This window comes from Mixophyes fleayi, chromosome 3, assembly GCF_038048845.1.
Source record: "Mixophyes fleayi isolate aMixFle1 chromosome 3, aMixFle1.hap1, whole genome shotgun sequence".
In the NCBI taxonomy this organism is placed as follows: domain Eukaryota; kingdom Metazoa; phylum Chordata; class Amphibia; order Anura; family Limnodynastidae; genus Mixophyes; species Mixophyes fleayi.
The window spans coordinates 304,944,998-304,971,953 of NC_134404.1; the positions used below are offsets into that span (position 1 = coordinate 304,944,998).

Here is a 26,956-nt window from a genome sequence, read left to right on the forward strand (position 1 = left end):
ACCCCTCCAACCAGTACACCACCACCCGAAGTCTACTCTGACAGTCAGGTGTTCACTGGAGCCCCTAGTGATGGGGACAGACTTGGCTGCAGACTACAGAGGGTCGTGTGGCGTGTACCAGCTGCGGGGAACCCAGGAGCAGAGGGTAATTGGCAGACAGCAATTCCAAAGAACAGGCCGAGGTCAGGGGTCACTTGCTAGGAAGAATTGTCAGGAAACACGCTAAGGGTCGAGGTCACGGGCAAATCAGCAGAAACGGAGGTACAGGCCAAAAGGTCAAGGGCACAGGCAAAAGACAAATCCAGGAAACATGCAGGGGTCATACACGGCAGGCAACAATCCAAAGGCTTAACACCAAGAGTACAGCAGCAGGCAGCAACACAGGAATCTGGAAGCTATAACCGGCAGGGAGGCTAAGCCCTCCCTGCCTTAAATAGTACAAGCAGCCAATCAGAGCCTGGATCTGAAGTCACACAGCCCCCTTCATAAAATTAATTTATTTCATAAATTAGCCCGCAGGCTGGTGGGGCCAATTTGCGCATGCGCCCGGCATTCATTCATTGCCGGGACGCGGCGGTGAAGAGGAAGCGTCCGGCCGTTGCCTTGGCAACGGCCGGGTCACGACTGGAAGCGACGTCCCGGTCGTCAAGGTGACGGCCGAGACTTCGGGGAGACCAGGAAGCGAGTCACCGCCGCCGCCTCGTAACAATTCTTTTCTGATCATTCTTTATTTCCATCATCAAGACTTGACTTTTGGTGCCCCTTGTGAATTTATGTAGGCTACCACTATTCAGTCCTCTGAGATACTTTCCTTTCAGATAGGAATTAAACTGCTGAATCACTTTTCCATAGATGTTTACATGAAGATATGCCTATATTCAAGACCACTTCCTTTTCGCTACTTGCCCTTGAAGGCAGGGGCGGATCTAGGCAACTGCTCTACCCGGGGCGATTTTAGGGGGGGGGGGGATTTAGGCCCCGCCCCCTTTCTAATTTCTAAGGCTGCTGACCGCTGCACAGTATGTGCAGGTCCATTCAGCATTGGCAGTGTGCTGTCCCGCTGCTCTGATTGTGTTTAAAACACAATCAGAGCAGCCGGGCAGCACACTGTCAATGCTGAACGGACCTGCACCGTGTGCAGCCGTCAGCAGCAAGCCCCCCCTGGATCCGCCACTGCTTGAAGGCGAGTTCCCCAACCTGTAAGGTAGATATCTTCTGTTATAATCGTCTTTTTAATCAAACCTTTTTGCAGTTCCATAATCTTATGAGCTTCAATTGGAGATCTTGGGTTTGCCCTATTGACCACAGAATTGTTCCCATGGTGACTGAGAACATCCCCAGTAATCTCAGACTTTTATTAAAACGTGTTTGAGTCTTCAGCTGACATTCAAGGGAATGGATTTTGATACACCTTACCTGTGCATAGCATTGTTCTGCATAGTGTCTATTTAGACACACAGGAATTGAATATTTTGTGAAGGAATATGATGACTTAAGTTTGTTCACAATCCAGCCATACGGATTCAGAAATAGCATTACTTAAGCAGTCTTGCAACTAACAACTTACAAATTTCCCACAAGAATGTTGTCCAAATAAAGACATAATTTGACCTTTTTTTTCTTCAGTTCAGCTGAGTGAGACTAGCACTTTGGTAAATGTCCTCAGATATGTTGCCAATCAAAAGGGCAGACAAGGGAACTGGAAGTCTTCACCCAGTACACAAAAGCTGAGAAACTTACTGTGATGAACAGATCTATGGATGTGAAAAAAAACCCTTGCTCATGGACATAATGGATTTTAGATTCCATAAGGAAATGCCTAGTATGGACAAACTGGTTGAGCCTTTTCAAATAAAGAATGGTGTGAAAGGACCCTGTTTTTCTGATACGGAAGAGTCGAGGGGGAAAAAAACCTCTTGTTCCAGTAGGCAAAGAAGGCAAATTGCATGGGACTGTATCAATGTTTGAAAACAGTCTTGTAGGGCTACAAATTCCACCCTGGTAGATGGAACTTCAGACTGAACAAATGGATTTGTTTTGGGGTAGTGATGATAATATCTTGTATCCATTTCTTACAATATTCAGCACCCATTAATCTGTGATGGAGTGGTAACATGTCCCTGCATAATGTGCGGTTCTGCTTCCTACTGGTACTGAGGCACGTTTTTGGTAATAGTTATTGCCAAGTTCTTCGATTTGACTTTCTTTCTTTGTTCTTAAAGACACTAAAGGATTGTTCAGTGGAGGTCCAGATATTCTGTTTCCCATAATGCCTCCCAGACTTATAGCTACTCATATCTCAACAAGTGTTGATTACCCAAATAATGGTATTTAGACCTATCCTGTGGCAAGTGGTTAGACCTAGCCCCAAAGACGTATGTAGAACAGTGTCCAATTTATCTGTGAAAAGCAATGCTCCAGCAAATGGAAATTTGCCCAAGTGCACTAGCCACCACTGTTGATGCCATTGCCTTAGCTGAATACAATTGTATTCAGAGGCTTAATACACATATTCAATGCCTTTTTTGCAAAACCTCAGTGCTTTTTAACATAAGCTGTCTACTTGCTTTCTGTTGGGACATCTGTATAAAGTGTCACACAACAATCTAACAGTTCTCACTACTGAGGTCATAATCACTCCAGACTTCAGTGTAATTGATGAGGAAACATGAGACTTTGTAAAACAACTCTCCATCTTTCTTTCCATGTGGTCTCTAAGCACCTATCCTTAATAGACAATATCTAGAAGACAGACTTGCGACTTCTGGACCTCATCATCATCATCAAAATCATATATGATCCAACTTGCCTTAGTTGGGTTGATGCTTATACACTTGTGTTTAATCCTACAAAACCTTATCCTTTACTACTTGATATAAAGGAAAAAACAATTCTAGGGGACTCCTTGATTTTCCCCAATTCATTATTGGAGTCCTCTCCATCTGTTGGTGATTACTCACATGACTTCCAAATCTATTCTTATTTGAAACCTAGGCCTCCTGCAGGCCCCATATCTTTCTTAGTGACAAACGCCTGTCTCATCAACTATTAGATTTTTATATTGCTCTGGCGGCTGCTTTTTCTCTTTTGTTTGAGAGTTGCATGCTGCACAAAACATTCCTTCCACTCCTTTTATTAAAGGTTCATCACAGGCTCACATACTCCTCTGTATCTTGCAGTCTTTCATCTTGTCAAACTCTTCAAAAGTAGAAAATAGAACTTACTAACTATTAAAAAAAATAAAATGTAAAGCATGCCAATATTTAGTGACTTACCTACTACTGGTGCCCTTCAGCTGTTTGGGATCCAACTCAGCCTCCATTTCTGAACCACGTGTAACAGTTTCAGCGTAACCAAAGTTTCCTTTTAGAAAGGACAGCTAAAAGTCTTTGTGCAAGTACACAACCTGTTCCTTCATTTTTGCAGCCTATGACCTCTAACGTGATCCCAGAGCATGATCCGACCAGCAGCATTCACAAGCCAGCACCAAATTCTAAATTACAGCAAGAGCACCACTGGCTAAGGTAGCGGTCTGATACATACACACTGCAGAATTGGAACATTGTTCCATCTTTGAATGAGATTTTTAGTTCAGTTTAAAAATCTCAATCACCGATACAATGGGCTTTGAAACGATAATAGTTGCTCGCTGTAGGGTACACACTACTATGATATCGGACCAGTCATTTATCATCTGATTGGCCCAATAATCTGCAGAAAACACTGTAATGTGTACCCAGCCTACTTAAGTCCACTGAAGTAACATTAGAAAGTACCAACAACTATTTATTTTGGTTAACCAACTGTTATTAATTACATCGGGCAGAATTACAGGGCTCAATATAAGCATATTTACCTACAGCCTTGTTAAGTGCAGGGGTAATATGTTAGCGATTTCTAAATCAAACATTACAGTTTGCATGTTAGCTTCTCCGTTTGTTATCCCCCAAAAGTAAAAGGATCCTATGAAACAGCTTCCCTATTATTCTGGTAAGGTGTGGTGTGAAATGCATTTGTAATACATCTTTCTGAAAGCCAATTGTTTCTACAGAACCATATAATAATAAACAGTTACGATCATGTGACCGGCCAGGGAAAGTTAATTAGTGCTGTAAACAGTAAGGCAATATTTCCTCTGATGAAGCCGCCAATCACAAGTGGGCAGAGAAATGCACCAGGGGTAGTGAGACAATTGTCCAGATAAACACACACGTTAGTAAGCTGTTTAGTATTCTGTATCCGTTCCTTTTGGATACACAGCTTATTTACACAGCCACAAGTGTCTTGGCTGTTATTAAATGGATGTATATCGGCTTTCGGGATAACCACTTGAAGTCATCCATACAGAAATTACTGAATGGGAGCATTATTATTGATTTTAATAGCGATGTATGCCTCATCTCTGGCAGGTGAATGGCCCCCACAGTATATGTGACTATTTATATACAATTCAAGATTGGGAAAGTCTGTTTTCTCATAAAGAATACCTCTGTAATTTTAAACTTTTCCGATTGATCAAACTCCATAACCTTTTATTTTCAACATGCATGTATAAGTTTTGGCCATATGAAGATCTCATGAGAAGTTTACGTAATTTTTTCAAAAAGGAACATTTATATCAGTCTTTGGATTCATTGAGACAATATTTATATGGAGTTACCAAATGGTGCACTTAATGAACATTTGACGAAACAAGCAATTTGTGAATACTGAATATCTATATATTAATTCATGGATAATTTGTGATCAATTTATATTTACTAATTGATACATATTAGGGTGTCTATTTAAAATAGGCATCTGAATTGTGTGTTTAATATATATTTTAATAAAACTTGAATAATATCTGTAGATCAGAACTTTCATTTCTTAGATAATAAAAAAGCCAAAAACTAAGTAACAAGTTCCATTTTTTTATTCATACAGTATGAAGGATTCTACAGTTCCTACAAGTTATATAGCATGCAGAGGAAAGAAAAAAAATTAACTTTCAACATTAACCATTTCCCCACACAAACTTTAAAATAAAAAAAAAAAAAAGTGAAAAAAAAAAAAAATCTCCAATAAGGAAATGATTGCTATTTTAACATCAGCCAAGAAATGCACAAGCATAAGAAATAGAATGCATCTGCTAAAATGTTTATAACACAATTTATGTACAAAAAAAATGAATAAATTCACAAAAGACTATATCCCCCTTGAAGCAGTGCACATGGCAGCTAACACTGGAACAGAAGACCACTGGCTGGGATAGTGAACCACGGACTGATCCAGAGGAAGAAAAAAAAAAAAAAATTACATGTAGTGGAGATTTTTTTTTTTTTTTTTTGATTGAACATCAACATGTACCAAAGTTTGGCAACATTTCTTTTTTTATATTATATATATTTATATATAATGCAAATTATGTAAACAAGAGGAACATTTCAAATCGATCTACATGCAAAACTTCATGTCATGCAAGGACACCAAGCACCTCGATTTCTCTCGCACAGACAGAGCCCCTGATGTGCAGCAACTCAGTTGAAGGAACAGCTATGGCAGGCAAGTTGTTTTTATTTTATTTATTTTATTTATTTTTGCAATCATTCACCAGCCCGTTACTATTCTCTATATATAAAAAAACACCATGGATATGCTTAAAAAAAAAACAAACAAACAAACAAAAAAAAAAAAAAAAAAAGTAGTAATATTCAGCATTTTTTTTTTAAATGTAATTATATATATATATCTTTTCCAGCCAATAGTACCAGAGCAGAAACAGGAGAGGTGAAAACGTTTCAGAAAAGTCTCACTACTTTTATATCACACATGATGTAGTAATACGGACAGACCAAAACAACATGGTGTCATTTCAGGTAAGAGGATTACATAGGAAGAACATTCCGCCAGAAAAATAATACAAATCCTCTCCTATTGCCTAGTGTGTGTATCTCTAAGTGTATGTATCAATGTCATTGTTACCAGTCATGCTGCCTGCAGTAGTTTGCTCATTACAATTCCCCCACACTGCGTATGTAAAGGGAGAGGCTCCATATACAGTGTACCCTTTGCAGTTGCTGCATTGATGGAAAATAAAAGGTGTAGTGGCTTTATCAACTACATAAAGCAGAAGAAAAAGTTCTGTGCAGTTACTATATGCATTAAAAAGGGTTTTCACTTGGCAGTAACATTCAACTACATTTCAAAAAGCAAGAGACACAGTCCCTGGTAATATATTAACATGTATAAATTAAACATACAAATTTCCCGCTTTAAAAAAACAAAAAAAACCGACAGACATGTAAAGTGATCAACGCTGTTGATTCCCGTCAATCTAAGCAGTTAATGTACACAATCCTTAAAGAGAATAATAAAAATATCACAAGAAACACACTGGCTAAACATCCAGTTGCAAATATACATTCTTCTATATCTGTATATCTACATTAAGATATAGATAAACACACAAACTCGCATACACACACACACATATACATACTGTGTGAAATAAAAGTAAGGATTTATTTTCGTGTATTGAACGGCTTATGTTCTGCTTGGCACTTTTTACTCTAGTTTAGTTTTCACTCAAGTAATTAAGTTTAAGCCCATCTAATGACTACATAGAAAGCTATATATATAAATTCCTTGTTATAAAAGATGAAAAAAATAAATAAAAAAAGCCAACTCCCTTCTTTTTCTCCATCACACTGATACGCTCTTCCCCATCTTGCTGTCCTTCAGACCTTAAAGTGCTACACAGTTATTGAGAGAATAAAATGTTCAATAACACTTAAGTTGGCTTCATGAGGCTCATGTTGGAAAATGTGGCTTCACAGAGAAAAATACTTCCATTTAAAATACACAGAGAGAGCGTTGCTGGACGTCTTGAGCAGATCTTCAGAGATGGAGAAGAAAGCAAAAGTGTTGGGTGATGCTCTGAAGAGTCACACATCAACCACCATCTTTTTGTGGATATCTAAACCTCCTACAACCTGCAAGAGAGGACAGGCTATCCATTAGTAGAAAATAAGTATGAACACAATATAAACAAAACTTTGAAGGTTATTAACATGAAGGGCAATGCATCAATATAAAACTATAAATCAAATATCCTAGTCATAAATAAGCTACACTAACCACAAGACTATGGATATATAAGAAAGGTATAGGTCATAATTGTGGATGGTCAACAAGAATGTCTACTTCTTAAGTCAGACCCAAATCTGTCCCCAGACAGACACAAGCACTGGACTAGTTTTTTTGTACAGTTTTAGAAGAGTGTGTGTCAGTTTAAGATGATACAAGAAGTTTAAACATTTTTGGAGGCAAATTATTATGAGAAAATGCAGGAAAACTAGAATTTAAGAGACACGGATAAGTGTCAAACGTTACATGATGAGCAGATAAAGCTTGAAGCCTTATAAGCATACATCAGTGTGCTAAAGGGTAACAGAGTGTAGTGGGTGGGTAGAAGAAATCCTAGATAACATGGGGCTACAGAAGTATTTTTCAAGACTGAAGACGATGTACAACATAGAATGGGACTAATCGCCTACAAAGCACATCTGTCCAATAAAACTATTAACCCATAAATTCTGAATCATCTTCTCATCTTTGGATGGTAGAAGTAGCTCTTACACTGATCTCTGAGGAGTCCTTGACTTCCCTTATCCCTCCTTAACTCTCCTTTCCCTGTCTTCTCACCCTCTTCTACTATTTTCTGACAAAGTTTGTCTAATGCCTTCTGTTAACAGCTATTGTTTGTATATTACAGATTTCAGGTATACCATTGGGCAGAGGGGTAGACGGAGGACAGGTGGACCAATTAGATCACAAAGCAAAATTGCCAGCGAGGTTAGTGGACACCATACAAAAGAGTGTCAACTTATACGCCTTTGTAAATTATAATATTTAAAAAAAAAAAAAAAAAAAAAAAAAAAAAAAGGTTAAAACGAGGGATTACAGTTACGCTGCTTCATTGCTTCATGGGGAAGCTTACAATGCAAAACAGCTTTGAGATAATGAGGCAGCTTAACTGGAGTCTTAAAACATTCTGAAAGTGTTCCGTTTGTGCTTAAAATATATAACCTCTAGGGTAAACCTACACTTAAGTCACAGTGCCATCGAAACATCAACTATACAAAAAGAAGTCACTGCTTCCGGCCTACAGTAAGCTGTGCACATTGGCAGTAGCGTGATTTTATATATTTTTTTAAACAGACTTCCTTGCCATTGTTTACAATCGGAGAATGGACTCACTGAACCACTCAAGCTGCAGCTCGGTAGGAGCAGATTTATAGCATCAGTAGTAAAACAAACATGTTTAGGCAAACAAGTTATGCACAGAATACATTTTAACGCAGTTCAACATGTGATTAAAAGAGTGAGTACAGCTAAATCTTAACCAGCCAGGTTACTGAGAAAAGTACATTCTAATACATAACAAAAAGGTAATGGGTATTGTATTCATAAGTAAGAAGCATTAACATGTTGCAGAAGAAATCTACCAATTCTAGATTCATTTCTCCCTCAAATATTTCAGAAGTTACCTTATTATAAAGGAGGATTTGGTTATTGAAACAAAAATCAGTATCATTGATAACCTGTCCTTCATATAAACAAAAATTCTTATTTATTTTTAGAATAAAATACCTAAAAGTGGGAGTGGGATTTAACCTGCAAGATAACATGATGCCTAGTTTGGCTACATTGTGAGTTTCCCTCTGGAATGAATGTTACAACTGAAGTAACCTCACAGACTGTGGAACGTGAAATGCACGAGAAGGGCAAAAATTACACAATTAGCCATTGTAGCTAGATGCCCTTCTGTCATACACACTCTATGCGTACCAGACTGACATGGGACTACAAGAAGTTGGTTGGAAAAGTACATGTAATAAAATAAAATGTTATAAAAAAAAGTATACTTAAACATACCAACATAAACTAAACAAAAAGGCTAAAATCAGAACCTATATATTCTCATTATTTCCTATCTTCAGATACAGGTCATGAAGACGTCACACAACACTTGGGAAATTAGCTTTGTGAAAGGTCGCGGAAAGTAGGAAAACTGAACTTTGTAATTTATTATATAAAGGTTAGGAGACATGCCAGCTCTGAAAGATATAAAAGTCACTAGTACTCTACCTTATTGATTATCACTAACTGCAACTATTTATGCCAATTGCTCTTAGTACAGATTTAAAACAAATCAAAAAGATTATATGCGGCAGCCTGGCAGACAATTACTGGGCGTAACGCACACTTCATGAATGGGCCTTGGGAAAAAGATCAATCCAAAGAGTATTAAAACTGCATAGATCAAGGCAAAGGACCATAACATATTTTCATTGCAGTTTTAGTCAAAGGACATTTGACTACACACATGAAATTCTAGTGACTTTACAATAATATACAGAATGTGGGTTAACAGCACATCTATTAAACTCCTCCTTAATGGATAATAAGAGCTTAATGTTCAGTACTTTGACCTGAATTATAAAATAAAAAAATCTAATTAAATAAAATAAAAAAAATCACAGTAATACACAAATCCCACTGCTCAAAATTGTCCTCGCTTGATCCTGATTTTCTAAGCTGCGGTCAAATGCAAAACAGCAAAAGTTTCAAAAGGACTAATTATTTTTAAAAAGTTACAAATCAGTGGGAAAAAATGCATCAAAATGTTATTTTTACTTTCACTTCCATCTAAATTACATCTGCCCGTTTCTTGAAATTGGAGGTGACAAATTGTGTAAAAAGTACAGCCCTACACCCTCTTAATCAGTCTGTTAAAGTGGATAAGAGGCTTATGAACAGCTAACCACAAAGACCCAGGGGGGAGGTCAGGGTTTGGGGTAAAGACAGTTGGTGATTTTCAAAAGGTCTTCTACTTACAGCACAGAATTCTTCAAAAGATATTCTTCCATCTCCATCTTTATCTGCATTGATAATCGTTTTGTCTACTATTTGCTGTAGCTGAGTGTCCTTGAGATTGTTTCCGACCATCATCTTCAACACTTGGAAAAGCTCGCCATTGGAGATATAGCCATCCTTGTCCATGTCATATATACGGAAAGCAACTATTTAAAAAAAAAAGAATAAAAAATACATGGTTTACACCAATGCATCATGCAAACATAGCATAATAACTATTATAGGACAAGGTTATTTGAGCAGAAAGGGATTTGCACATAGCGCTATACTACAGAGGAATTATATCATACAAAAATGACAATTCGCTATTGAAATGCTAGGGCCATATGCATTTTCCTGCATCTTTCCCATAACATGAAATATTGTGGGTACATCATCATCATTTATTTATATAGCGCCACTAATTCCGCAGCGCTGTACAGAGAACTCGCTCACATCAGTTCCTGCCACATTGGGGATTACAGTCTAAATTCCCCAACACACACAGACAGACTAGGGTCAATTTGTTAGCAGCCAATTAACCTACTAGTATGTTTTTGGAGTGTGGGAGGAAACCGGAGCACCCGGAGGAAACCCACGCAAACACGGGGAGAACATACAAACTCCTCACAGATAAGGCCATGGCCGGGAATTGAACTCATGACCCCAGTGCTGTAAGGCAGAAGTGCTAACCACTGAGCCACCGTGGTACATAAATGTATATCACTGTGGTTTTTCCTCTCGTTTTCAGGAATAAGTGCTTTCTTCCTCTTTCATACTTATCACTATGCTAATGGGTTTGCAGACAGGTACTCTATACAACCATCTATTGAGCAAGCTCTGGTCCTCACACAGTATGATTATTGTTGGTGAAAGTGGGGAGGACAGAGCATACATAAAATAGGAAGACACAAGGTAGACAAAATAAATGCAGATGTGAGAACAGTGTAGTCAGAGCCCGGCTCATGGAAGAGCATGCAAACTAGCAAGGAGCGCTTACAATCTAGAAGGAAGGCAGAGTAAGTGTGGCTCAGTGGAGATTGTGTTTATCCCCCAATCACAAGCCTGTACTCTACTTCCTAAGTCCAATACTCATGGGGAGTACTTTTAGGAAGGAAAATGCTTGCTGGTGATTGGTGGAGGGGAGGTACTGTATGAGAAGTACATGCTATCTGCTACTTGAACAGGCACTGCGGAGTCAGAGCGTTGCCTATTGCTCAGACATAGGCCAACCAGATTAGCTTGTTCTATGGAGTGTCAGCAAGAGGTTGCTTAGAGGCATAGTCTGTAATACCCCATTCATACTGCACCAAAAACCCGGGTTTTTGCAGAGGCACGCTGAAAAACCCGGGTCTTGGTGCAGTATGAATAGTCCAACCACAAAATCTTTTTGCGAGGGGTAATTCCCGTGTTGGACCCCGCTAGCCTGCAGTATGAGTGGTGCAACCCGTGTAATTCCCGGGTCTCACCATTCATACTGTAAAAAAAAAATAAAAAAATTGTGAGGTAAAAAAAAGAAAAAAGATTTTAATTAATAAAAAATACATAAAAAAATGTTTACTTAACTTAGTCTAAAGGACTAGAAATTACGTCATTTTAGTACCCAGAGGTCCCCCTGACAGCCGGCAACGCACCGGAGACACCGCTGGCTGAAAATAAGTTAAGTAAACATTTCTTATGTATTTTTTTTTTTAATTAAAATCTTTTTTAACACTTTTTTTTTTGTAAAACCCGGGGCGGGCAGGTGCAGTATGAACCCGCCCGACCCGGGAATCTTGTTATCTATACTGCCCTGTGCCCCGGCAATATCCCGGGTTAACTACCCGGGATATTGCTGGGGTGGCAGTATGAAAGTGGTATAAGAGGAAGTGAGCAGGGATCCTGAAGATGATGGGGAAAGTACACACAGGATGGATAGGTGCAAAAGAATGTAGTTATGTGGCCCACACTTCATCCATCCTGCACAAAAAATGTGCACAACGGGGAGTCCAAGTTCAGATTAAAACCAGAAATAGGTAACACATCTTTTAAGAAGGATAGGCTTCAGCTAATTTGCATACATAAACAAATTAAAAATACACAGACATAACTTCTAAACACTGCTGCCCAAGTACAAAATTACGTAACAAGAGAATCTTTGGAGATTATCAAGAAAGGGAGAGTCATCAAAATGCACTTAAGGACTGAAATATTTTTTTAGTTTTCTAATTGATCTTGAATGTCTACACATTTGAAACTGTTGGACAGGTCATGATTAATGTTACTATAGGGCCAATAAAAAGGGAGGCGGCTATAGAAAGCAGTCCCATCAGACTTCTCCGAGATCCCTCAGCATTGCGAGTAAATACAGACGAAAAAGTATTGACTAGGATTATGAACTCCACATGATCATGCCTCTTCTACAAAAGCAGCAAAGCAAACAAAAATAAAATAAAAAGGCAAAAATAAAATCTAAGCTACTTTAGTTTAATCTATGAAGGGATATACGAGAGCCCTCACTAGAAGCCAATCTGCAAAATGAGCCATGTCAATTAAATAAAAAATATGTAACCTGACAGTCATTGTGATGAAACGTGAAAGGAGCATGGCCCAACAACTCAAGCTCTGCAGAAACTCGTGGTATTTATTGTATGCTGGTCTGCTGTGTAGTATTTATGCTGTCCTTCCTGTTGGATTTTATGGATATGTGTTGACTGTATTCTCTTCTGCTATACACATTAATTGTGAAATGTTTTGAGCTTTTCATTAAAATATTGTTTTTAATGCACTATGAAGCGAACCCTTTGTGTTATTATTACAGAACCATTTTAAACCTGTGAAGACTCAGGGAAACCACATAAAGGGCCGCAAGCAGACTAAAGAGTCTTGGTCCAAGAAAGCATTCTGAATATTGTATGCTGGGAAATTACAGCTGGCTTTGTTCTCAGAACTATTGAATATATCTGAGCAATTGATCTGCACTTGTGCATGGTTTCGAAAAAAAAGTGGATTGCAAAATATAATATTATATATATATATATATATATATATATATTATTTTGTGTGTATGTATATATATATATATATATATATATATATACATACACATATATATACACATACACATATATATGCATACACATATATATGCATACATATATATATATATATATATATATATATATATATATATATATATATATATATATATATATATATATATATATACACATATATACACATACATATACACACGCACAAAATAATTAGGTAATATATGTACAAAATAAGACATGGTGACTGGTACACTTTAGAAACAATATTTATCCTAAGAAGCGTCATTTCCTGCAGTATTTAACATGTCATGGTGGATACTTAAGCTGCCAGTCTCCTGTTTTCATGGACACAAATACCTACAGATTTCATGTTTAAACAATTACTTACATCTCAGTTTCTGTTCCTTGTCACCTTTAACACTGAACTGTGACACTCCTTCAATAAATTCTGTAGAAGGAAAAATACAAGTAAAAAAATCATATTATGTCAAATTACTATTTTTTTTATATATTTTTTTAATCACAACATTCCTTCAGGTTACAAAGAAAGAAACCCACCATAATTATTACTGTATCACTCCCAAGAGAAAAGCAAAACAAATAATCAAATAAAGGATAATGCAGTAAATCTATATGGTAATGCACCAAGTTAACCTTTATGTCAACCTCCTATGGACTGAAATAAGCCTTATTTACTGTAACCTTAGATGGCAGAGACAGCGCTGCAGAGAAAATCTCTGTTAAGGTCATGGGAATGCTTACCCAGTGACCAGTTCTATCCTAGAACACCCATGCCCTGGAAATGAAAGCACGAGTGTTGAACGCTGCCTACACAGAAACCAACACCTACCGCAGTGAGAAAATGTAAAGAGATCACCAGCACTATTAAGAAAATATATAGTGAGGTGCTTCTGAAATGACAAACAGGAAAAGGCAAATTGCACACAAACCCATGTAAAAACCATCTTGCATGTCAATACTCAGCAACACAAAGCGCATATGCAAAGTTAGCAGTAGTTTATTGGAAGTAATCACCAAGAAAAACACATGACAAACATATAAAAGTAAAATGTACCCAAGCAGACTGCAGAGTGATAAATTACACATAACTCATAGGTCTATAGAGGAGAAAGTAATGGTCGGCACAACTAGCTTGAGTGATGCTGTGGCAGTATGCACAGAGTAGAGAGTTAACCACACTACTGTGTATAAATAAACTACAGAAATTACTCAGCGCTCCTAATTATCGTTATGCCCTTGTTAGTAGTAATATTTATCTTTAGGGGTAATGTGATCATGGTGTTCTTGACGCTAAACTTGAAATTTTTAACCTGACAATTGGGACTGGTCATAAAATAAACGGACCAGATACATTTAATTGCATATGCTTTAGCATCAAGAACTGTGGGTTCACGGATTGAGTCTATCTACTGCCCTATTTCACATTTAAAACATTCAGAAACATCCTTATGACCCAAGAGACACTTGATCCCCACAGCTCTGCAACACAACGATCACACTGCCCCTAAAGATAAATAATGCTACTACTAAACAGGGACACAACCGTATTTAGGAGCGCCGAGTAAATTCCGCAGTTTAAGCATTAGGTCTGCCCAAAAATAGGAGCAGCATCCCTGTCCCATCATTCATTTCAGAAAATACAAATCAATTGTACCCTAGGTCAGTGTTGGCTAACTTGTGACACTCCAGGTGTTGTAAAACTAGAAGTCCCAGCATGCTTTCATAATACATAGCAGCTTATTGCTGGAAGGGTGTGCTGGGATTTGCAGTTTCGCAATACCTGAAATAACAAAAGGTTAGCCAACAACTGCTCTAGGTCAAGCTACATTCACCTATAGTGGACATCATTCGGTTGCATGCGATTCCTAAGCGTGCCCAGATACACTAAAATTTTCAGTTGGTGCTGGATATGCCATTCATGGTATCACCAGTAAAATACCCGGACATCATTTCTATAAACATGTAAGCCACAGACATGAAGATATATATAGGATCGGAGGAGACACACAAAGGCTTCATACTCACTGGCATTGTGAAACCTAGATGAAGTGACAAATGCTAGTGAAAACTCTAGTAACAAATAAATCATTGACATGTGTTCACTAATGTTTGAAGCTCACTTGGACCTCCACATAGGCTTCCACAATGCATTTACTCATAGGCCAGTGGGTAGAAGGCCTTAGTGGATTGTAAAAATGTCTGTGTTAAAGACTGAACCTGCACCAAGTCACCATTTGGGCTACATCCAGGAGGTGGCCCAGAGAGAGAGAAACACTCTTAATCAGAGAGAAACTGACCCTTCTAAGGAAGTTTAAATTGGGTGCTCCAGAGGGCTAGATCATAAGCCATGAGCAGGGCACGGCTCACCAGCAATTAGGCACAACTGTGACCTGTTTGTCCAGCGCTCTGGCTACAGCAGGCACTCCTCTGAACTCTGCCCTCGTTCATGAGCCACAAACTTTATGAATACATTATATGATATCTGCATGCAAATAGCCCTTTAGTGCACTATATAACTATGGATACTGTGAATCCATGTGCTAGGAATCAGCTGAGCACAGAAGAATCCATTCCAATCTTCTGGTAATGAACAGCAAACCCAACCCCTACTATGTAACATCTACAGATGTAATTTTATAGGTGCACCAACAATATACACTAGAATTGTATTTATGTACATAGTGCATAATTATAAGGCAATATGAACCACATGAGGCTCTCTGTGCAAGGCCTAAGAAACAATTCTAATATTAGCAGTGTTCCCCAAATCATCTATAGTATATCTGAAATGTGGCAAAAGTTTGTGTCTGTTACCTATGTATAGGTATTCTAATCAGTCTTTCCAATGTACAAAACATGTTTTATACCAAACTAGCAAATTCCATATGCATGACAACTGCAAACCCAAATCTAATATTACAATACCAAGCAATTATCATCTTTTACTTATAAAGCGCCAACAAAATACATAGCGCTGTACATTGAGGGGATCATGATATAAACAAATTAAATACAATGACACGTAACAGAAGGTAAAGATGGCCCTGCCCAAATGAGCTTAAAATCTAAGTGGTGAGTAATAATTTCTGTTACGTGTAATTCCCCAACACATGGTGCATTTGAAAACACCAATCTAGCAATAAGGAGGTTAAATAATTAGATCTAAACCATAAGTGTTTGGTACTTTTGTAAGAAGAAAACGGGTAAAAACGCAGTTCTCATGCTGAAACATCCTGGCAACTCTGCCTGCTGCAAAGCCACACCTATTACCTGTTCCAGAACACTGACCCAGGTTATATGCAGCCTGAGTGTACAAGAACAAACATAACTAATAATCATCAAAACAACATAGAAATGTAACAGAATAGGCTGACAGCAGATAGAGAACTGATGGGATGGACAGACCATCTTGAACACACCAAAAGCATATTTGAAATTATTTTACCGCATCCACAGAGAATGTGTGTCAAGGACCTACTTAATACTATTCCTATAGCAAAGGAATACTTTCTGAGAGGGGTCCTGAAAATCACATATTATAGCTCAGGGCAGTCTTACGGCCGGATACTGGGCTTCATAGGGCATGTAGACAATATGTTTTCCACATCAAGTACACAAACTATACAAACAATATTTACATGTGCTATGTGTATCTGGTAGGTGCAAGACAAGTTTAAAAATGACTTCTGTAGTAGAGGACCGTCCAGTGCGGTCTTCATAACTAAATGCTGAAGGCTAGATTATAAATAGAGAAAGCCACAATAATAAAGGCATCACAGTTTTTAAGTATAAAAACCTTTAGGACGATTGCAGGTCAGAGGGCCAGGCCTGCAATGACAGCATGTGGGTTTGTGCATTATGGTAGTCCATGTTGGAAAACATAACAAGAATGCATGTATTAACAAAGTACCAAATATGTCTGGCATCTAAAAGAGTCTTAAAGCAGTAAATCACCTTTACTGAAACAGGCAATGGCAGTTATTGGTTCAGTTTGATAGCTTTGCCAATGCCTTTTAACAAGATCCTAATAATGAAAATATTTATTTGAAGCAAAAATATCACACCTAAAAAACCAAACAAAAAACAAAACTGTTGTTTCTAGAATTTAATCCATATTATTTTACCTTAACGGTTTACACAGAAAAGTTCCACTTTTGCATCATGTATAAGTAACCTGTACAGATTAGTGTTATACAATGACTGATAGGAGACTTTAAAATCTCTTACCTTTAAAGTCTACTTCTCCATTCCCGTCGGTATCAAATATGTCTATTACTCGCTGCACAAGAGGGTTCTGTTGCAGCTCGGGTAAAGACATGAATTCCTCTACACTTAGAGATCCAGAGTTGTCCAAATCGAGTTTTTTAAACCTTTTTCCTAGTCTTTTGATCTCATCAGCATCAACTGCGAGAGAAAAGAAATGTATCAGGATAGCATATTTCAAAGACACAACTGAAAAAGGCAATGAAGGAAAAGAAAACACATCTTCAGGTTTAGATCTACTGAAACGAATGACAGTTTTTGCAGTCGGTCCCAGAAAAAATGTGAAATGAGTAGTCCAATTACCTAGCTTTCTGCCAGCACCAGCCATAACAGTCAAATCTGAGGCTCACTTAGAACTATGCTGACTCCTAGACTAAGCAGAAAGGCGCTGCTAATGCTTAATTCCACACGATCACATGGCATAATTAAGGTGGACAAGTTAAGTAGATCATCGGTCATTTCATACAGGCACAGTTGGAGAGTAGTGAATGAGTGCAAAAGAATTTTATACTACTCTCCGCCCATAGAGCAGTCTAGGGGAAAATACAACATTAACCACTTTCCAGAAAAAGATTCTATATACTAAATAATTAGGAAAAAACACTCAACAAAAAAGTGTTTCTATGCTTGATCATTTTGCTTACCTAAGACGACAAATTGTTTGAACATTTATAGAGCAAACAGTAGATGCATTTTTTTGTGAAATGCATCTACTGACGCATTCTCGATCGCACTACTACATGACAGATCCTACCGAGACTCAAAGCTGGCACTACTATTTAGATGGCTTAGTACTGCAGGATGAGGCCACAAATAGCAGGAATGCAGAAAAATGCAGTTAGAAGATGGCAATAATCACCACATGGACATATGAATGATTGCTGAACGGTCTAACTTTACTATCACAGGGGACAGCCAATCAATGGTTTAAGCATGTTCCAAATGACAAGTATGGTGAAGTGTCACTTTAAGAATGAAAATCATCACCGGCTGTAAGTGTACATTAAAATAAATCTTTCATTCATATTTAATCTTTTAGGGTTAAAACTCTTCAAGAAGTGATCCGCTGAACATAAATAGTTGCCTAAAGTAAGAGTCTTTGATTCACAAGCACAGTACTGAAAGCTAGAGTCAAGGCAGCTATTTCAATCTCTTGGCTCACATTACATAGGCAATGCCCTTGAAGATATACACCGATCAGCCACAACATTAAAACCACGGAGAAAGGGAAAAAAAAAAAACCAGTGATCATCTCATTATAATGGCACCTGTCAAGTTAATGCTGACTAGGACAGAAAGGTGTCCGAACACACAGTGCATCGCAGCTTGCTCTGTAGCCGCAGACCGTTCAGAGTGCCCATCGCCGAAAGCGTCAGCAATGGGCACCAGAACTAGACCATGGTGGCCTGGTCTAATGAATCACATTTTTTTTACATCATGTGGAAAGCCGGGTGCGTGTGCATCATTTACCTGGGGAAGAGTTGGCACCAGGATGCACTATGGGAAGAAGGCAAGCCGGCGGAGGCAGTGATTTTGGCAAAGTGCTGCTGGGAATCCTTGGGTCCAGGCATTCATGTGGATGTTCCTTTGAAACATATCACCAACCTAAACGTTGTTGCAGACCTTCATTGGAACAGTATTCCATGATGGCAGTGACCTCGGAGGCCCCACCTCGCAACTTACATGCCTTAAAGGATCTGCTGCTAAAGTCTGTGCCAGATACTACATGACCCCTTCAGAGATCTTGTGGAATCTATGTACCGACAAGTCAGAGCTATTTTGGCAGTACAAGGGGGACCTATACAATATTAGACAGGTGATATTAATGTTGCGGCTAGTCGGCGTACAAAGACGCTTGTATTCTAGTATACTGTACAAAATCAGAAGGAATAAATGCACTTTTAGATTCTAACATGTGCTGGTGAGGATTTTTCTGGTCACATAATTATTCCAGAAACAAAGTTACAGGGGAACATTCAGAGGATATCCCGCCCAACATCTTAAAGAAAACCAATACATTTCAAAGTAAAATGTTTTGGGAATATACCATGTAGATATGTTGAAAAAGTTTTTCAACTTGTGTATAACTTTACTTTATCAGAAACAAAATGCATAAAACCCCAAACAAAACTATTTCAAACATACAGTAAGCCAGCTGCATGGACATGTCTTCCTGAAGCTATTTCTTTGTTTCCTCCTGTTTGTCAATGTATTTTTAGCAGGCAGTATTTTATTTTCATTGACCTGGGATGACCCAGGACAACATAAATAATCAACTTTTCCCAATTATATGTAGCTAACAAGCATAAAAGGAAGCTGGGAAAAAGTATTAATATTTAAAAATATTTAGTAGTGAAAAAATGTTCTGGTATAAATAGGCGCTACACTCAGCACTCATACTTGGCATTTAAGGGCACTCAACATGCTTGTAGCAGGAACATGACAGTAGCTTTCAATTCTTTGCCATGACATTCACTGTATCAGGAAATAAGATGCATGGAGCTGAACCCAGTGTTACGTTCTGCAATAATCATGTTTTAAACATTTGCTTTTATTTACCAAGAGCAACTAAATATAACATTTTAAGCTTACAACGCAACTTCTTTAACTGTAAAACCATTGATAACTCAAACACGGATTGGCTTTTTTAATACAGCAAAGAACGTTGACCTTGTATAAGAGTCACTGCACATAGTCTGTTAGATGATACCGTACATATGCAAGGTTTGTGAAATAATAGGAGAGGGGGTGTTGGAGTGTTATCCAGGGAACCAAGTACACTTTCACCAGCAGTACATCTGTAATAATCCAATAGAACAAAATACACCCCACTTTTACTACTGTCTCTACTACAATGATTTCAGCCACAAAGAAATGTCCTGCTGCTCGACTCTGAAAAGCAAGTGGCCAAACTGGAAAAGACCCCAAGATCACTTGTAGGTGTCAACGGAGGCCGGTTTGGGCAGGCAGAAGATTATAGTGCACACATAGGACAATTATGTCCTCTTCCAACGCATTTACCAACATGTCTGATAATGATCTGATGGATTTTGCCTGGATCATCCAGTTTGGGGTCCCTTTTGGGATCACACCAAAATACTACAGCAGAGGTCATGAATAAACACTTATTATAGAGCCAGTACTATTTAAGATATTAAAATTTTGTAAAATGTCACTTTAAAAGAACCAATAAATTTTTTCACTTTTATAAGAACACAAATAGAAAATTACTTACAATGTGAGCACATTTCCAACGGGTAGCTTGCCTCATTTCCCTGTAGGAAGAGAAATAGATGTTTATTTTAAACAATGCTAAGCAAAATAAGTTTTTCAGACTTGAGTTTGCCACAAATGTAGATGCTCACACATGCCAAATTTGCTTAATGGCCAACTGATTTTCCAACTAGAGTCAATCAACTCAATGACCCTCACCAGATTTTGACCTACCTCAGGAACGTTTTGGCCCTAAACAAAGTCCAACTGATCACTCAAGTACCTGATCAGTATCAGTTAATATATGAGGTAATGGGGTACATTTATACAAGGTGTCACACAGAAATACAGGGTAAATCTAGAATAGCTGGAAATTAATGGACAAAAACATCCCAAAATTGATAAAAACTACAAGTATTTTTTCTAAGAAATTTCCCCCAAATGGCACTTTTTTCACTTCTATGCCAGAAACTACAGATACATGGCATTAAATTGATGGGAAAGCAAGATCTCACAATAATATATACTAATATAGCTATGTATATATTAGTCATTAATGGCTGATAATACATAAAAATATCTGGGGAAGAGTTATTCACACCAAAAATTTGAACAGACCTGTTCTACCCATTGTAGATGGTTTTGCGGTAAATATTTTCCGAAAATGGAATAATTCCATTTTAAAAAGCCTGTCTTTCTGATCTTATTAGAAATGCTTTGGTCCAAAAAAAACAAACCCCAAACTGCTATATAGAATGATAAATTTGCCCATATGCGGCAGTTGACGCTTTAATACAAGCAACTGGATAAAACTTCAGGGGCAACATGGACTGCCCTTTAACCTACAAAACGGCAGCACATAACCCTTAACCTCAGTATATAGTTAAAACAATACATTTTAATCAAAGAAAGACACCTAATAATATACAAACAGGAGTTTGAAACAAGTGTTACAAGCTATAAGAACCCAACCTGACAAAGCAGACAGGAGCTGGGGACCGCAGGTGAAGATTTGGAGGGCTTTATCTGAGACAATAAATATAAATATGCAGAGAGAAAAAAAAAAAAAGCTAACCCAGCTATGCCTATATGTTTCACTGAGCATGTATAGAAAAATCAAGTGCGAATAACCCCTACCAAAGGGTCTACAACCTCTTGAAATGATTCAGACAGCACCAGGAGTACTCTTGGGCAAAAATATAACATTATTTAATAAGACTTGTGTTCATGTGGAAACATGAGCTACACAATAGTAACTAAAGAAAATATTAAAGTAAATAATTCTGGATGCCCAAATGTAAAGTTGTTTCCTATGCTACAAGAGAAATCTTCTCATGGTGTGCTATTCAGCCACCAATACCAGAAAAACACACACACAAAAAAATATAGGAAGGTTTCTGGACGATTTGTTCCCTCCCATGACATTCTATTTTTCATGTGTTAACACAATGCTACCAGTACAGATTGTTTTGATAAAAGTGCAACTCCTCAAAATAGCATAAAAATCACATTAAGAAAGCATTGCTAACATGTGTTAGTTTTCATGCGGTTTTATATAATTTCCCAGCACATGTGTTTTTAACAAGCCCTCAAAGACAGAATATCCCAAACCTCTCAGAAACTTCAAACTGGCCAATCGTTGTGGGTTACTTGTAGTATTTAATATATTGGTCCAAATGAATAAATGGTCCTCCCACTGTAAGTCCTGGTAGGGGAGAAAATGGCACCACGAACACAGAAATATGGTTACTATAGTAATTTGGCAAAGGGCCGTTTCGCTGTTAATGTGCTTTATTAATTCACTGTAATTACCCATTGAACGTAAACATTCATCTTAAAATTAGTTTTCAAAACCATGGTCCTATAGCATAAGTCAAAGAAAAAAAATGAGTCCAAAGCAATTCTTGTACTCCACAACCATTTTGACACACACTCCCATCCATACACACAAGCATAATGCTATCTGCCAAGTATACCCAAGGCAACTGATCAGTTAGGTTCAATTCTGTTGTCATTGTGGTTACTCCTTACAACTGGCAGGTGTCACTTGCCATGACTGTCATTGTAGAACTCATATTGTCAGCCATTGGACATCTTCATGCTATAAGACACTTAAATATTGACAATTATGTTTTTTTTATGATTATCTGTGCAAAGAACAGAAGTCCGTACACATGATGCAGTCTGGTGATAAAACCTCTATAAACAGCTTATATATGTACAGGACGTACATCTGGAAGTTTAGATCCCCGTTTGTGCTTAGTTTTGCAGGACTTACATCCCAGCCCACTCTATTTAACTTCTGTTTAACTGACTTAACAGATGTCTGAGCAGACAGTGCCTCAACCCAGATCCTCTTATGCGAAAGGATTCCCCTTTGCATATCACTTTTCAAATCTGTGCAAAAGGCCAAGGGATTGCACATACACAGCAAGTTCTAAGGATGGACACATAACCCACCACCTATATGAAGCCTCTTCATAAACACAGCCATGTAATGACAAGTGTATCAAAATACTATTTAAAAGCATTTTAAATAGATGTGTGTTTCTATTTCAAGCGCACAATTCACATACATAGAAACAATTAAGGTGAATAATTTGGCAAGGTGTAATTAGGCTACAAGAAAGGATTCCAATGAATTTTAGCTGTGTTTCATTTTAAATGGCAATACCCGCCAAAGCATTACAGGCAACAAATCATACATAATATAGTGGCAGGTTCTGCCAAAACAGGGAAAGCAAGTGGGCTACGTGTAAAAAGCTGTTATCTGCTGTGTGACATGGAAATGAAAAATATGAGAACAGTTGAGAAGCAGCAACAAAATATTAGTATTTAAGTAGTATTTGCCCCGTTCATGAGTTTCCTCTATTATTACATTTGTCACAGAGGATGTTTAAGATCTTTAGACTAAATCCAATATTAAATAAATCAATAAAAGGGAACCTGAGTGAACATTTTTTTTTTTTTTTTATAATATACAAACTGACCGCTCAACTTGTAAGCACAGTCAGGCTGACGGGGCACGCTCTGGCCTTCCAACCCGGAAGGCTCTACAACTCAAACTCTCCTGCTGTGAGGTATCGAGGAATCTGGCAAGAAAGAGTCTAGCACATAGAAAGCTGTAATAAATGGGCTGGATTGTGTTTGCTTACAACATAGAGTGTATGGCACTATGTTAAGCAAATGCTGAACATGGTGACAGGTTCTCTTTAAAGGGATCACTAAACTTATAGAAAGAAAAGGGAAAAAAGCCTTATGCAGAAAAGCCACAAAAAATCAAAAAAAATATATGTAAAAGTTCTGATAGCTTGATAGAACTTGATGTTTGACATAGCTGCACAGCAAAGATATTAATCTCTTATCAGAGACTTTCTGCGAAGAGAGACTAACATAACCGCCATCTGCAGTAACCTTCAAGGAAATTACGCAAAAAGTGGCAGAAAGTCCCCCCTGCCCCATATGATCAAAATCAATCTCAATTATCTTCAGCTCCAATAAGCAACTGAAACTTTACATATTATATTTGACACTTGATTAGAAGCTTCTGTGCCACACAACTGTTCCTATACAGTAGTAAAATTACTATAAGCTCAGCAAAAGCTAAACCACCATGCTCCATTCTGCAGATCAGACAGGTAATGTGTACAGACAGATTTTTCACTTAATGTCAACATTTGGGCAACATGACAGCACAGTGGTTAACATTGCTGTCTTGCTGTACTAGGGTCCTGTGTCCGATTCTTAACAGGGTGTCATCTGTGTAGAGTTTGTATGCACTCCCTATGTTCATGTGGATTTCCTCTGTTGGCTCCGCTTTCTTCTCAGTTCTAAAACTTACTGGTAGGAAACTAGACTTGACTAAATTAGGCCTTTTGTATAAGTCTGAGTGCCTGTGACAGGGATGGAAGTGAATTAAACATTTGCTGGTTTTACAGAGCTGCATAACAAGATAGAGCAAGATAAATGATTATATCTTAGGGCAAGCCTATGCTAGAAAGAGCTAGTGATTATGTAAAATGAAACAAAGCACTATCACATGATATTAGCACCCTTCAAATCTCTTCTATCTGCTGGCTACACTTATTCTTCTAGCTTGCAACTATCTCACCACAATGTGCAGTTTCCTTGTCCGATAGCAGCAGAGTAGCTAGAGCAACATAGGGAACCAGAAAGCAGACAAAAACTAACTAGTGCTAGTGTTATGCAGTACACAATCACAAGTACTATAGCTAGTTACAACCTAGTACTGCAGTTTTATATACAAATGCCGATGCTGACTATACCTCTCACATTAGAAGCTGTATCGTGCCATTTATGTCACCTATGTGTCTTGCTCAATATCTTTTATGCTAATGTTATTCTATTTATACATTATTACTGTATGTCTGTTTTGTATTGATGTACTTTTGCTGTACAGCACTGTAGAATCTGTGGTACCTTATAAACAATGATAATGATGGATAACTTTTAGTCATTTTTCTAGTCCTGAAATGACCACCTTAAATTACAAATGCCTGGTTAACTTACTGCAGCAACAAATGTAGGACATGACCGTGTCCAAGGCTCCAGGGAACAATATAGCCTAAGTAAGCTAATTTCATCTATTTCAGTAACAGCTAGAAGTATGTTGCATTTCGACAATCTGCTTACACAATGCAATAACTGAACACGTGCAATAATATTTTTTTTACAAATATTTTTTTCCCCCACTGTAATCATCTTTGAACATGACATCTCCCAGAAATAAAAGCACCTTTGTTTCACTCAGAAAGGAAAACACTGCAGGCAGCTTTTTTCTTTTTGAATTGAGCTTTGAGCTACCCATATGGTCTCTGATTGGCACTGCACAACATTAAGAAAATAAGCACATGTTAAAGTGGCTCATGTTACAAAAGAGTCTGCAGTAATACATAAGAGACAAGCATACTGCAAATGTGGAGTCCGAGGCTCTCCAGCACATTACATCTCAGGGTTCCCCCACACTACTCAAGTATCTGTCTGCAATGTGTTATAGGCTCAGGGGAGATTCTCTGGGCATGGTGTAATGTCTCCGCTTTAAAAAGGTACTGAAAACTAGTTATAGTGACAAAAGGGCGAGTAGCTGTGCCTAAAATGGCTGATAACTGAACAATAACAAGGGTATACAAATAAAACACTTTGTATGGAATCTTCCACATGAACTATAGACACCACAAAATGCTTATTTGATGGACACACAAGGTGCGATCATTAGGCCAACCAGATCTGTATATATGTGGCCATCTTAAATATACATCAACTGACATTTCTAAACATTTACTAACAAAAGGACACTATTAATACTTAAGCAATATAGTCATTAAAACATCTATTTCAATTAGCAATGGATTTTAACCCAATTTCCATCTAGTGTCTGTTTCTTTGCTATAGAAAGGTTGCAGCGCACAGCTGAATCCTATTCCAATGAAATCAGATACTTGGAACAGAGAAAAACTTATTGCATCATGAAAAGGAAAATTTCAACATAATTTAAAGACAAATGGGACATGATGTGGTTGGAATTCCTATTTATGGTAGAATATATTGTTTTCACAGCAAGATAATGATCAGGAAAAATAGCTGCATTATTTGGCAATAAAGTAAAATTTTATAGTAACAAGATATGAATGATATTAAAGAGATCTGTGTTATGCTTCCTTTCTTTCCCAAATGTGTACCTTAGGGGGGACACCACAACATGCTCACAAAATGAACCACAGCAAAAGGATGAAAATTATTTTTTTTTTCAACTACACAATAAACTTGTTTGCCGTAGGTACAGGAGCTCTGTTTTCATTACAGAGAAATGTATGGTGGCTTTCTGATGCTGTCTGGGGCATTCTTGAAGACAAATGATTACTGTCCTGCAGGTGGGTGTAGAGAAAATAAAACTGCAATCTAACAGTACATTCCTGAGGAATCGCTCCACCAACGCACATCACTAGTGTAACACAGAGCACTCCCCTGCTGCCTCCACTCGAGCTAATCAGGGAAGACGGCTTTTATGCAGGAGCTAAGCTTGAACTGATCCAGCATTCTTGCCAAATTATACAAGCTGTATTCTGCAGACATCAGAATACAAATATTCACAATATTAAGTATTAGCTGAAAAAGAAAGGTGGTGGGGGCTGGTGACAGTAACAAGCTTCTTTACTGCATAGCAGTCTACATGTAATGCACGCAGCTGCCTGGAAAAGTCTCCCAGGTGTGGATTCATTTTACAGAAGATGTCGCAACCATCTCTCCAACAGCCGGGCGACAGCTTTTGTCCTCTTTATTGAAGGTATTGGCTACCAAAACACTGCTACTCCTGGCTAGCAAAACTGGGAATTTCAGACATAAGAATCTACTATTTGCAATTTGGATTAAGTGCTGTGCTACCTAACATTTACTGTAGGTATTATTAAACTATAAACTAAGACAACGGACAAAGATACTATAAATATGTTAGGGCTGGTGTTACAGCCAAATCTGTATTATGCATTCGGATGTCTGAACTGTTA

The 26,956-nt window shown here is 37.9% G+C and overlaps 1 protein-coding gene across 1 annotated transcript in view; it reads right to left on the reverse strand.

The window, feature by feature from the left end:
• Positions 1-4,897: 4,897 nt before the first annotated feature.
• Positions 4,898-26,956, reverse strand: part of PPP3R1 (protein phosphatase 3 regulatory subunit B, alpha) — a 32,543-nt gene continuing 10,484 nt past the window's right edge. The window contains exons 2-6 of the mRNA XM_075203930.1: positions 20,455-20,494; positions 17,184-17,360; positions 13,324-13,383; positions 9,883-10,067; positions 4,898-6,974 (exon numbers count right to left, since the gene is read on the reverse strand). Coding sequence (XP_075060031.1) covers positions 6,927-6,974; positions 9,883-10,067; positions 13,324-13,383; positions 17,184-17,360; positions 20,455-20,494 — 510 coding nt within the window. The 3' untranslated portion in view covers positions 4,898-6,926. The remainder of the gene's footprint in view (positions 6,975-9,882; positions 10,068-13,323; positions 13,384-17,183; positions 17,361-20,454; positions 20,495-26,956) is intronic.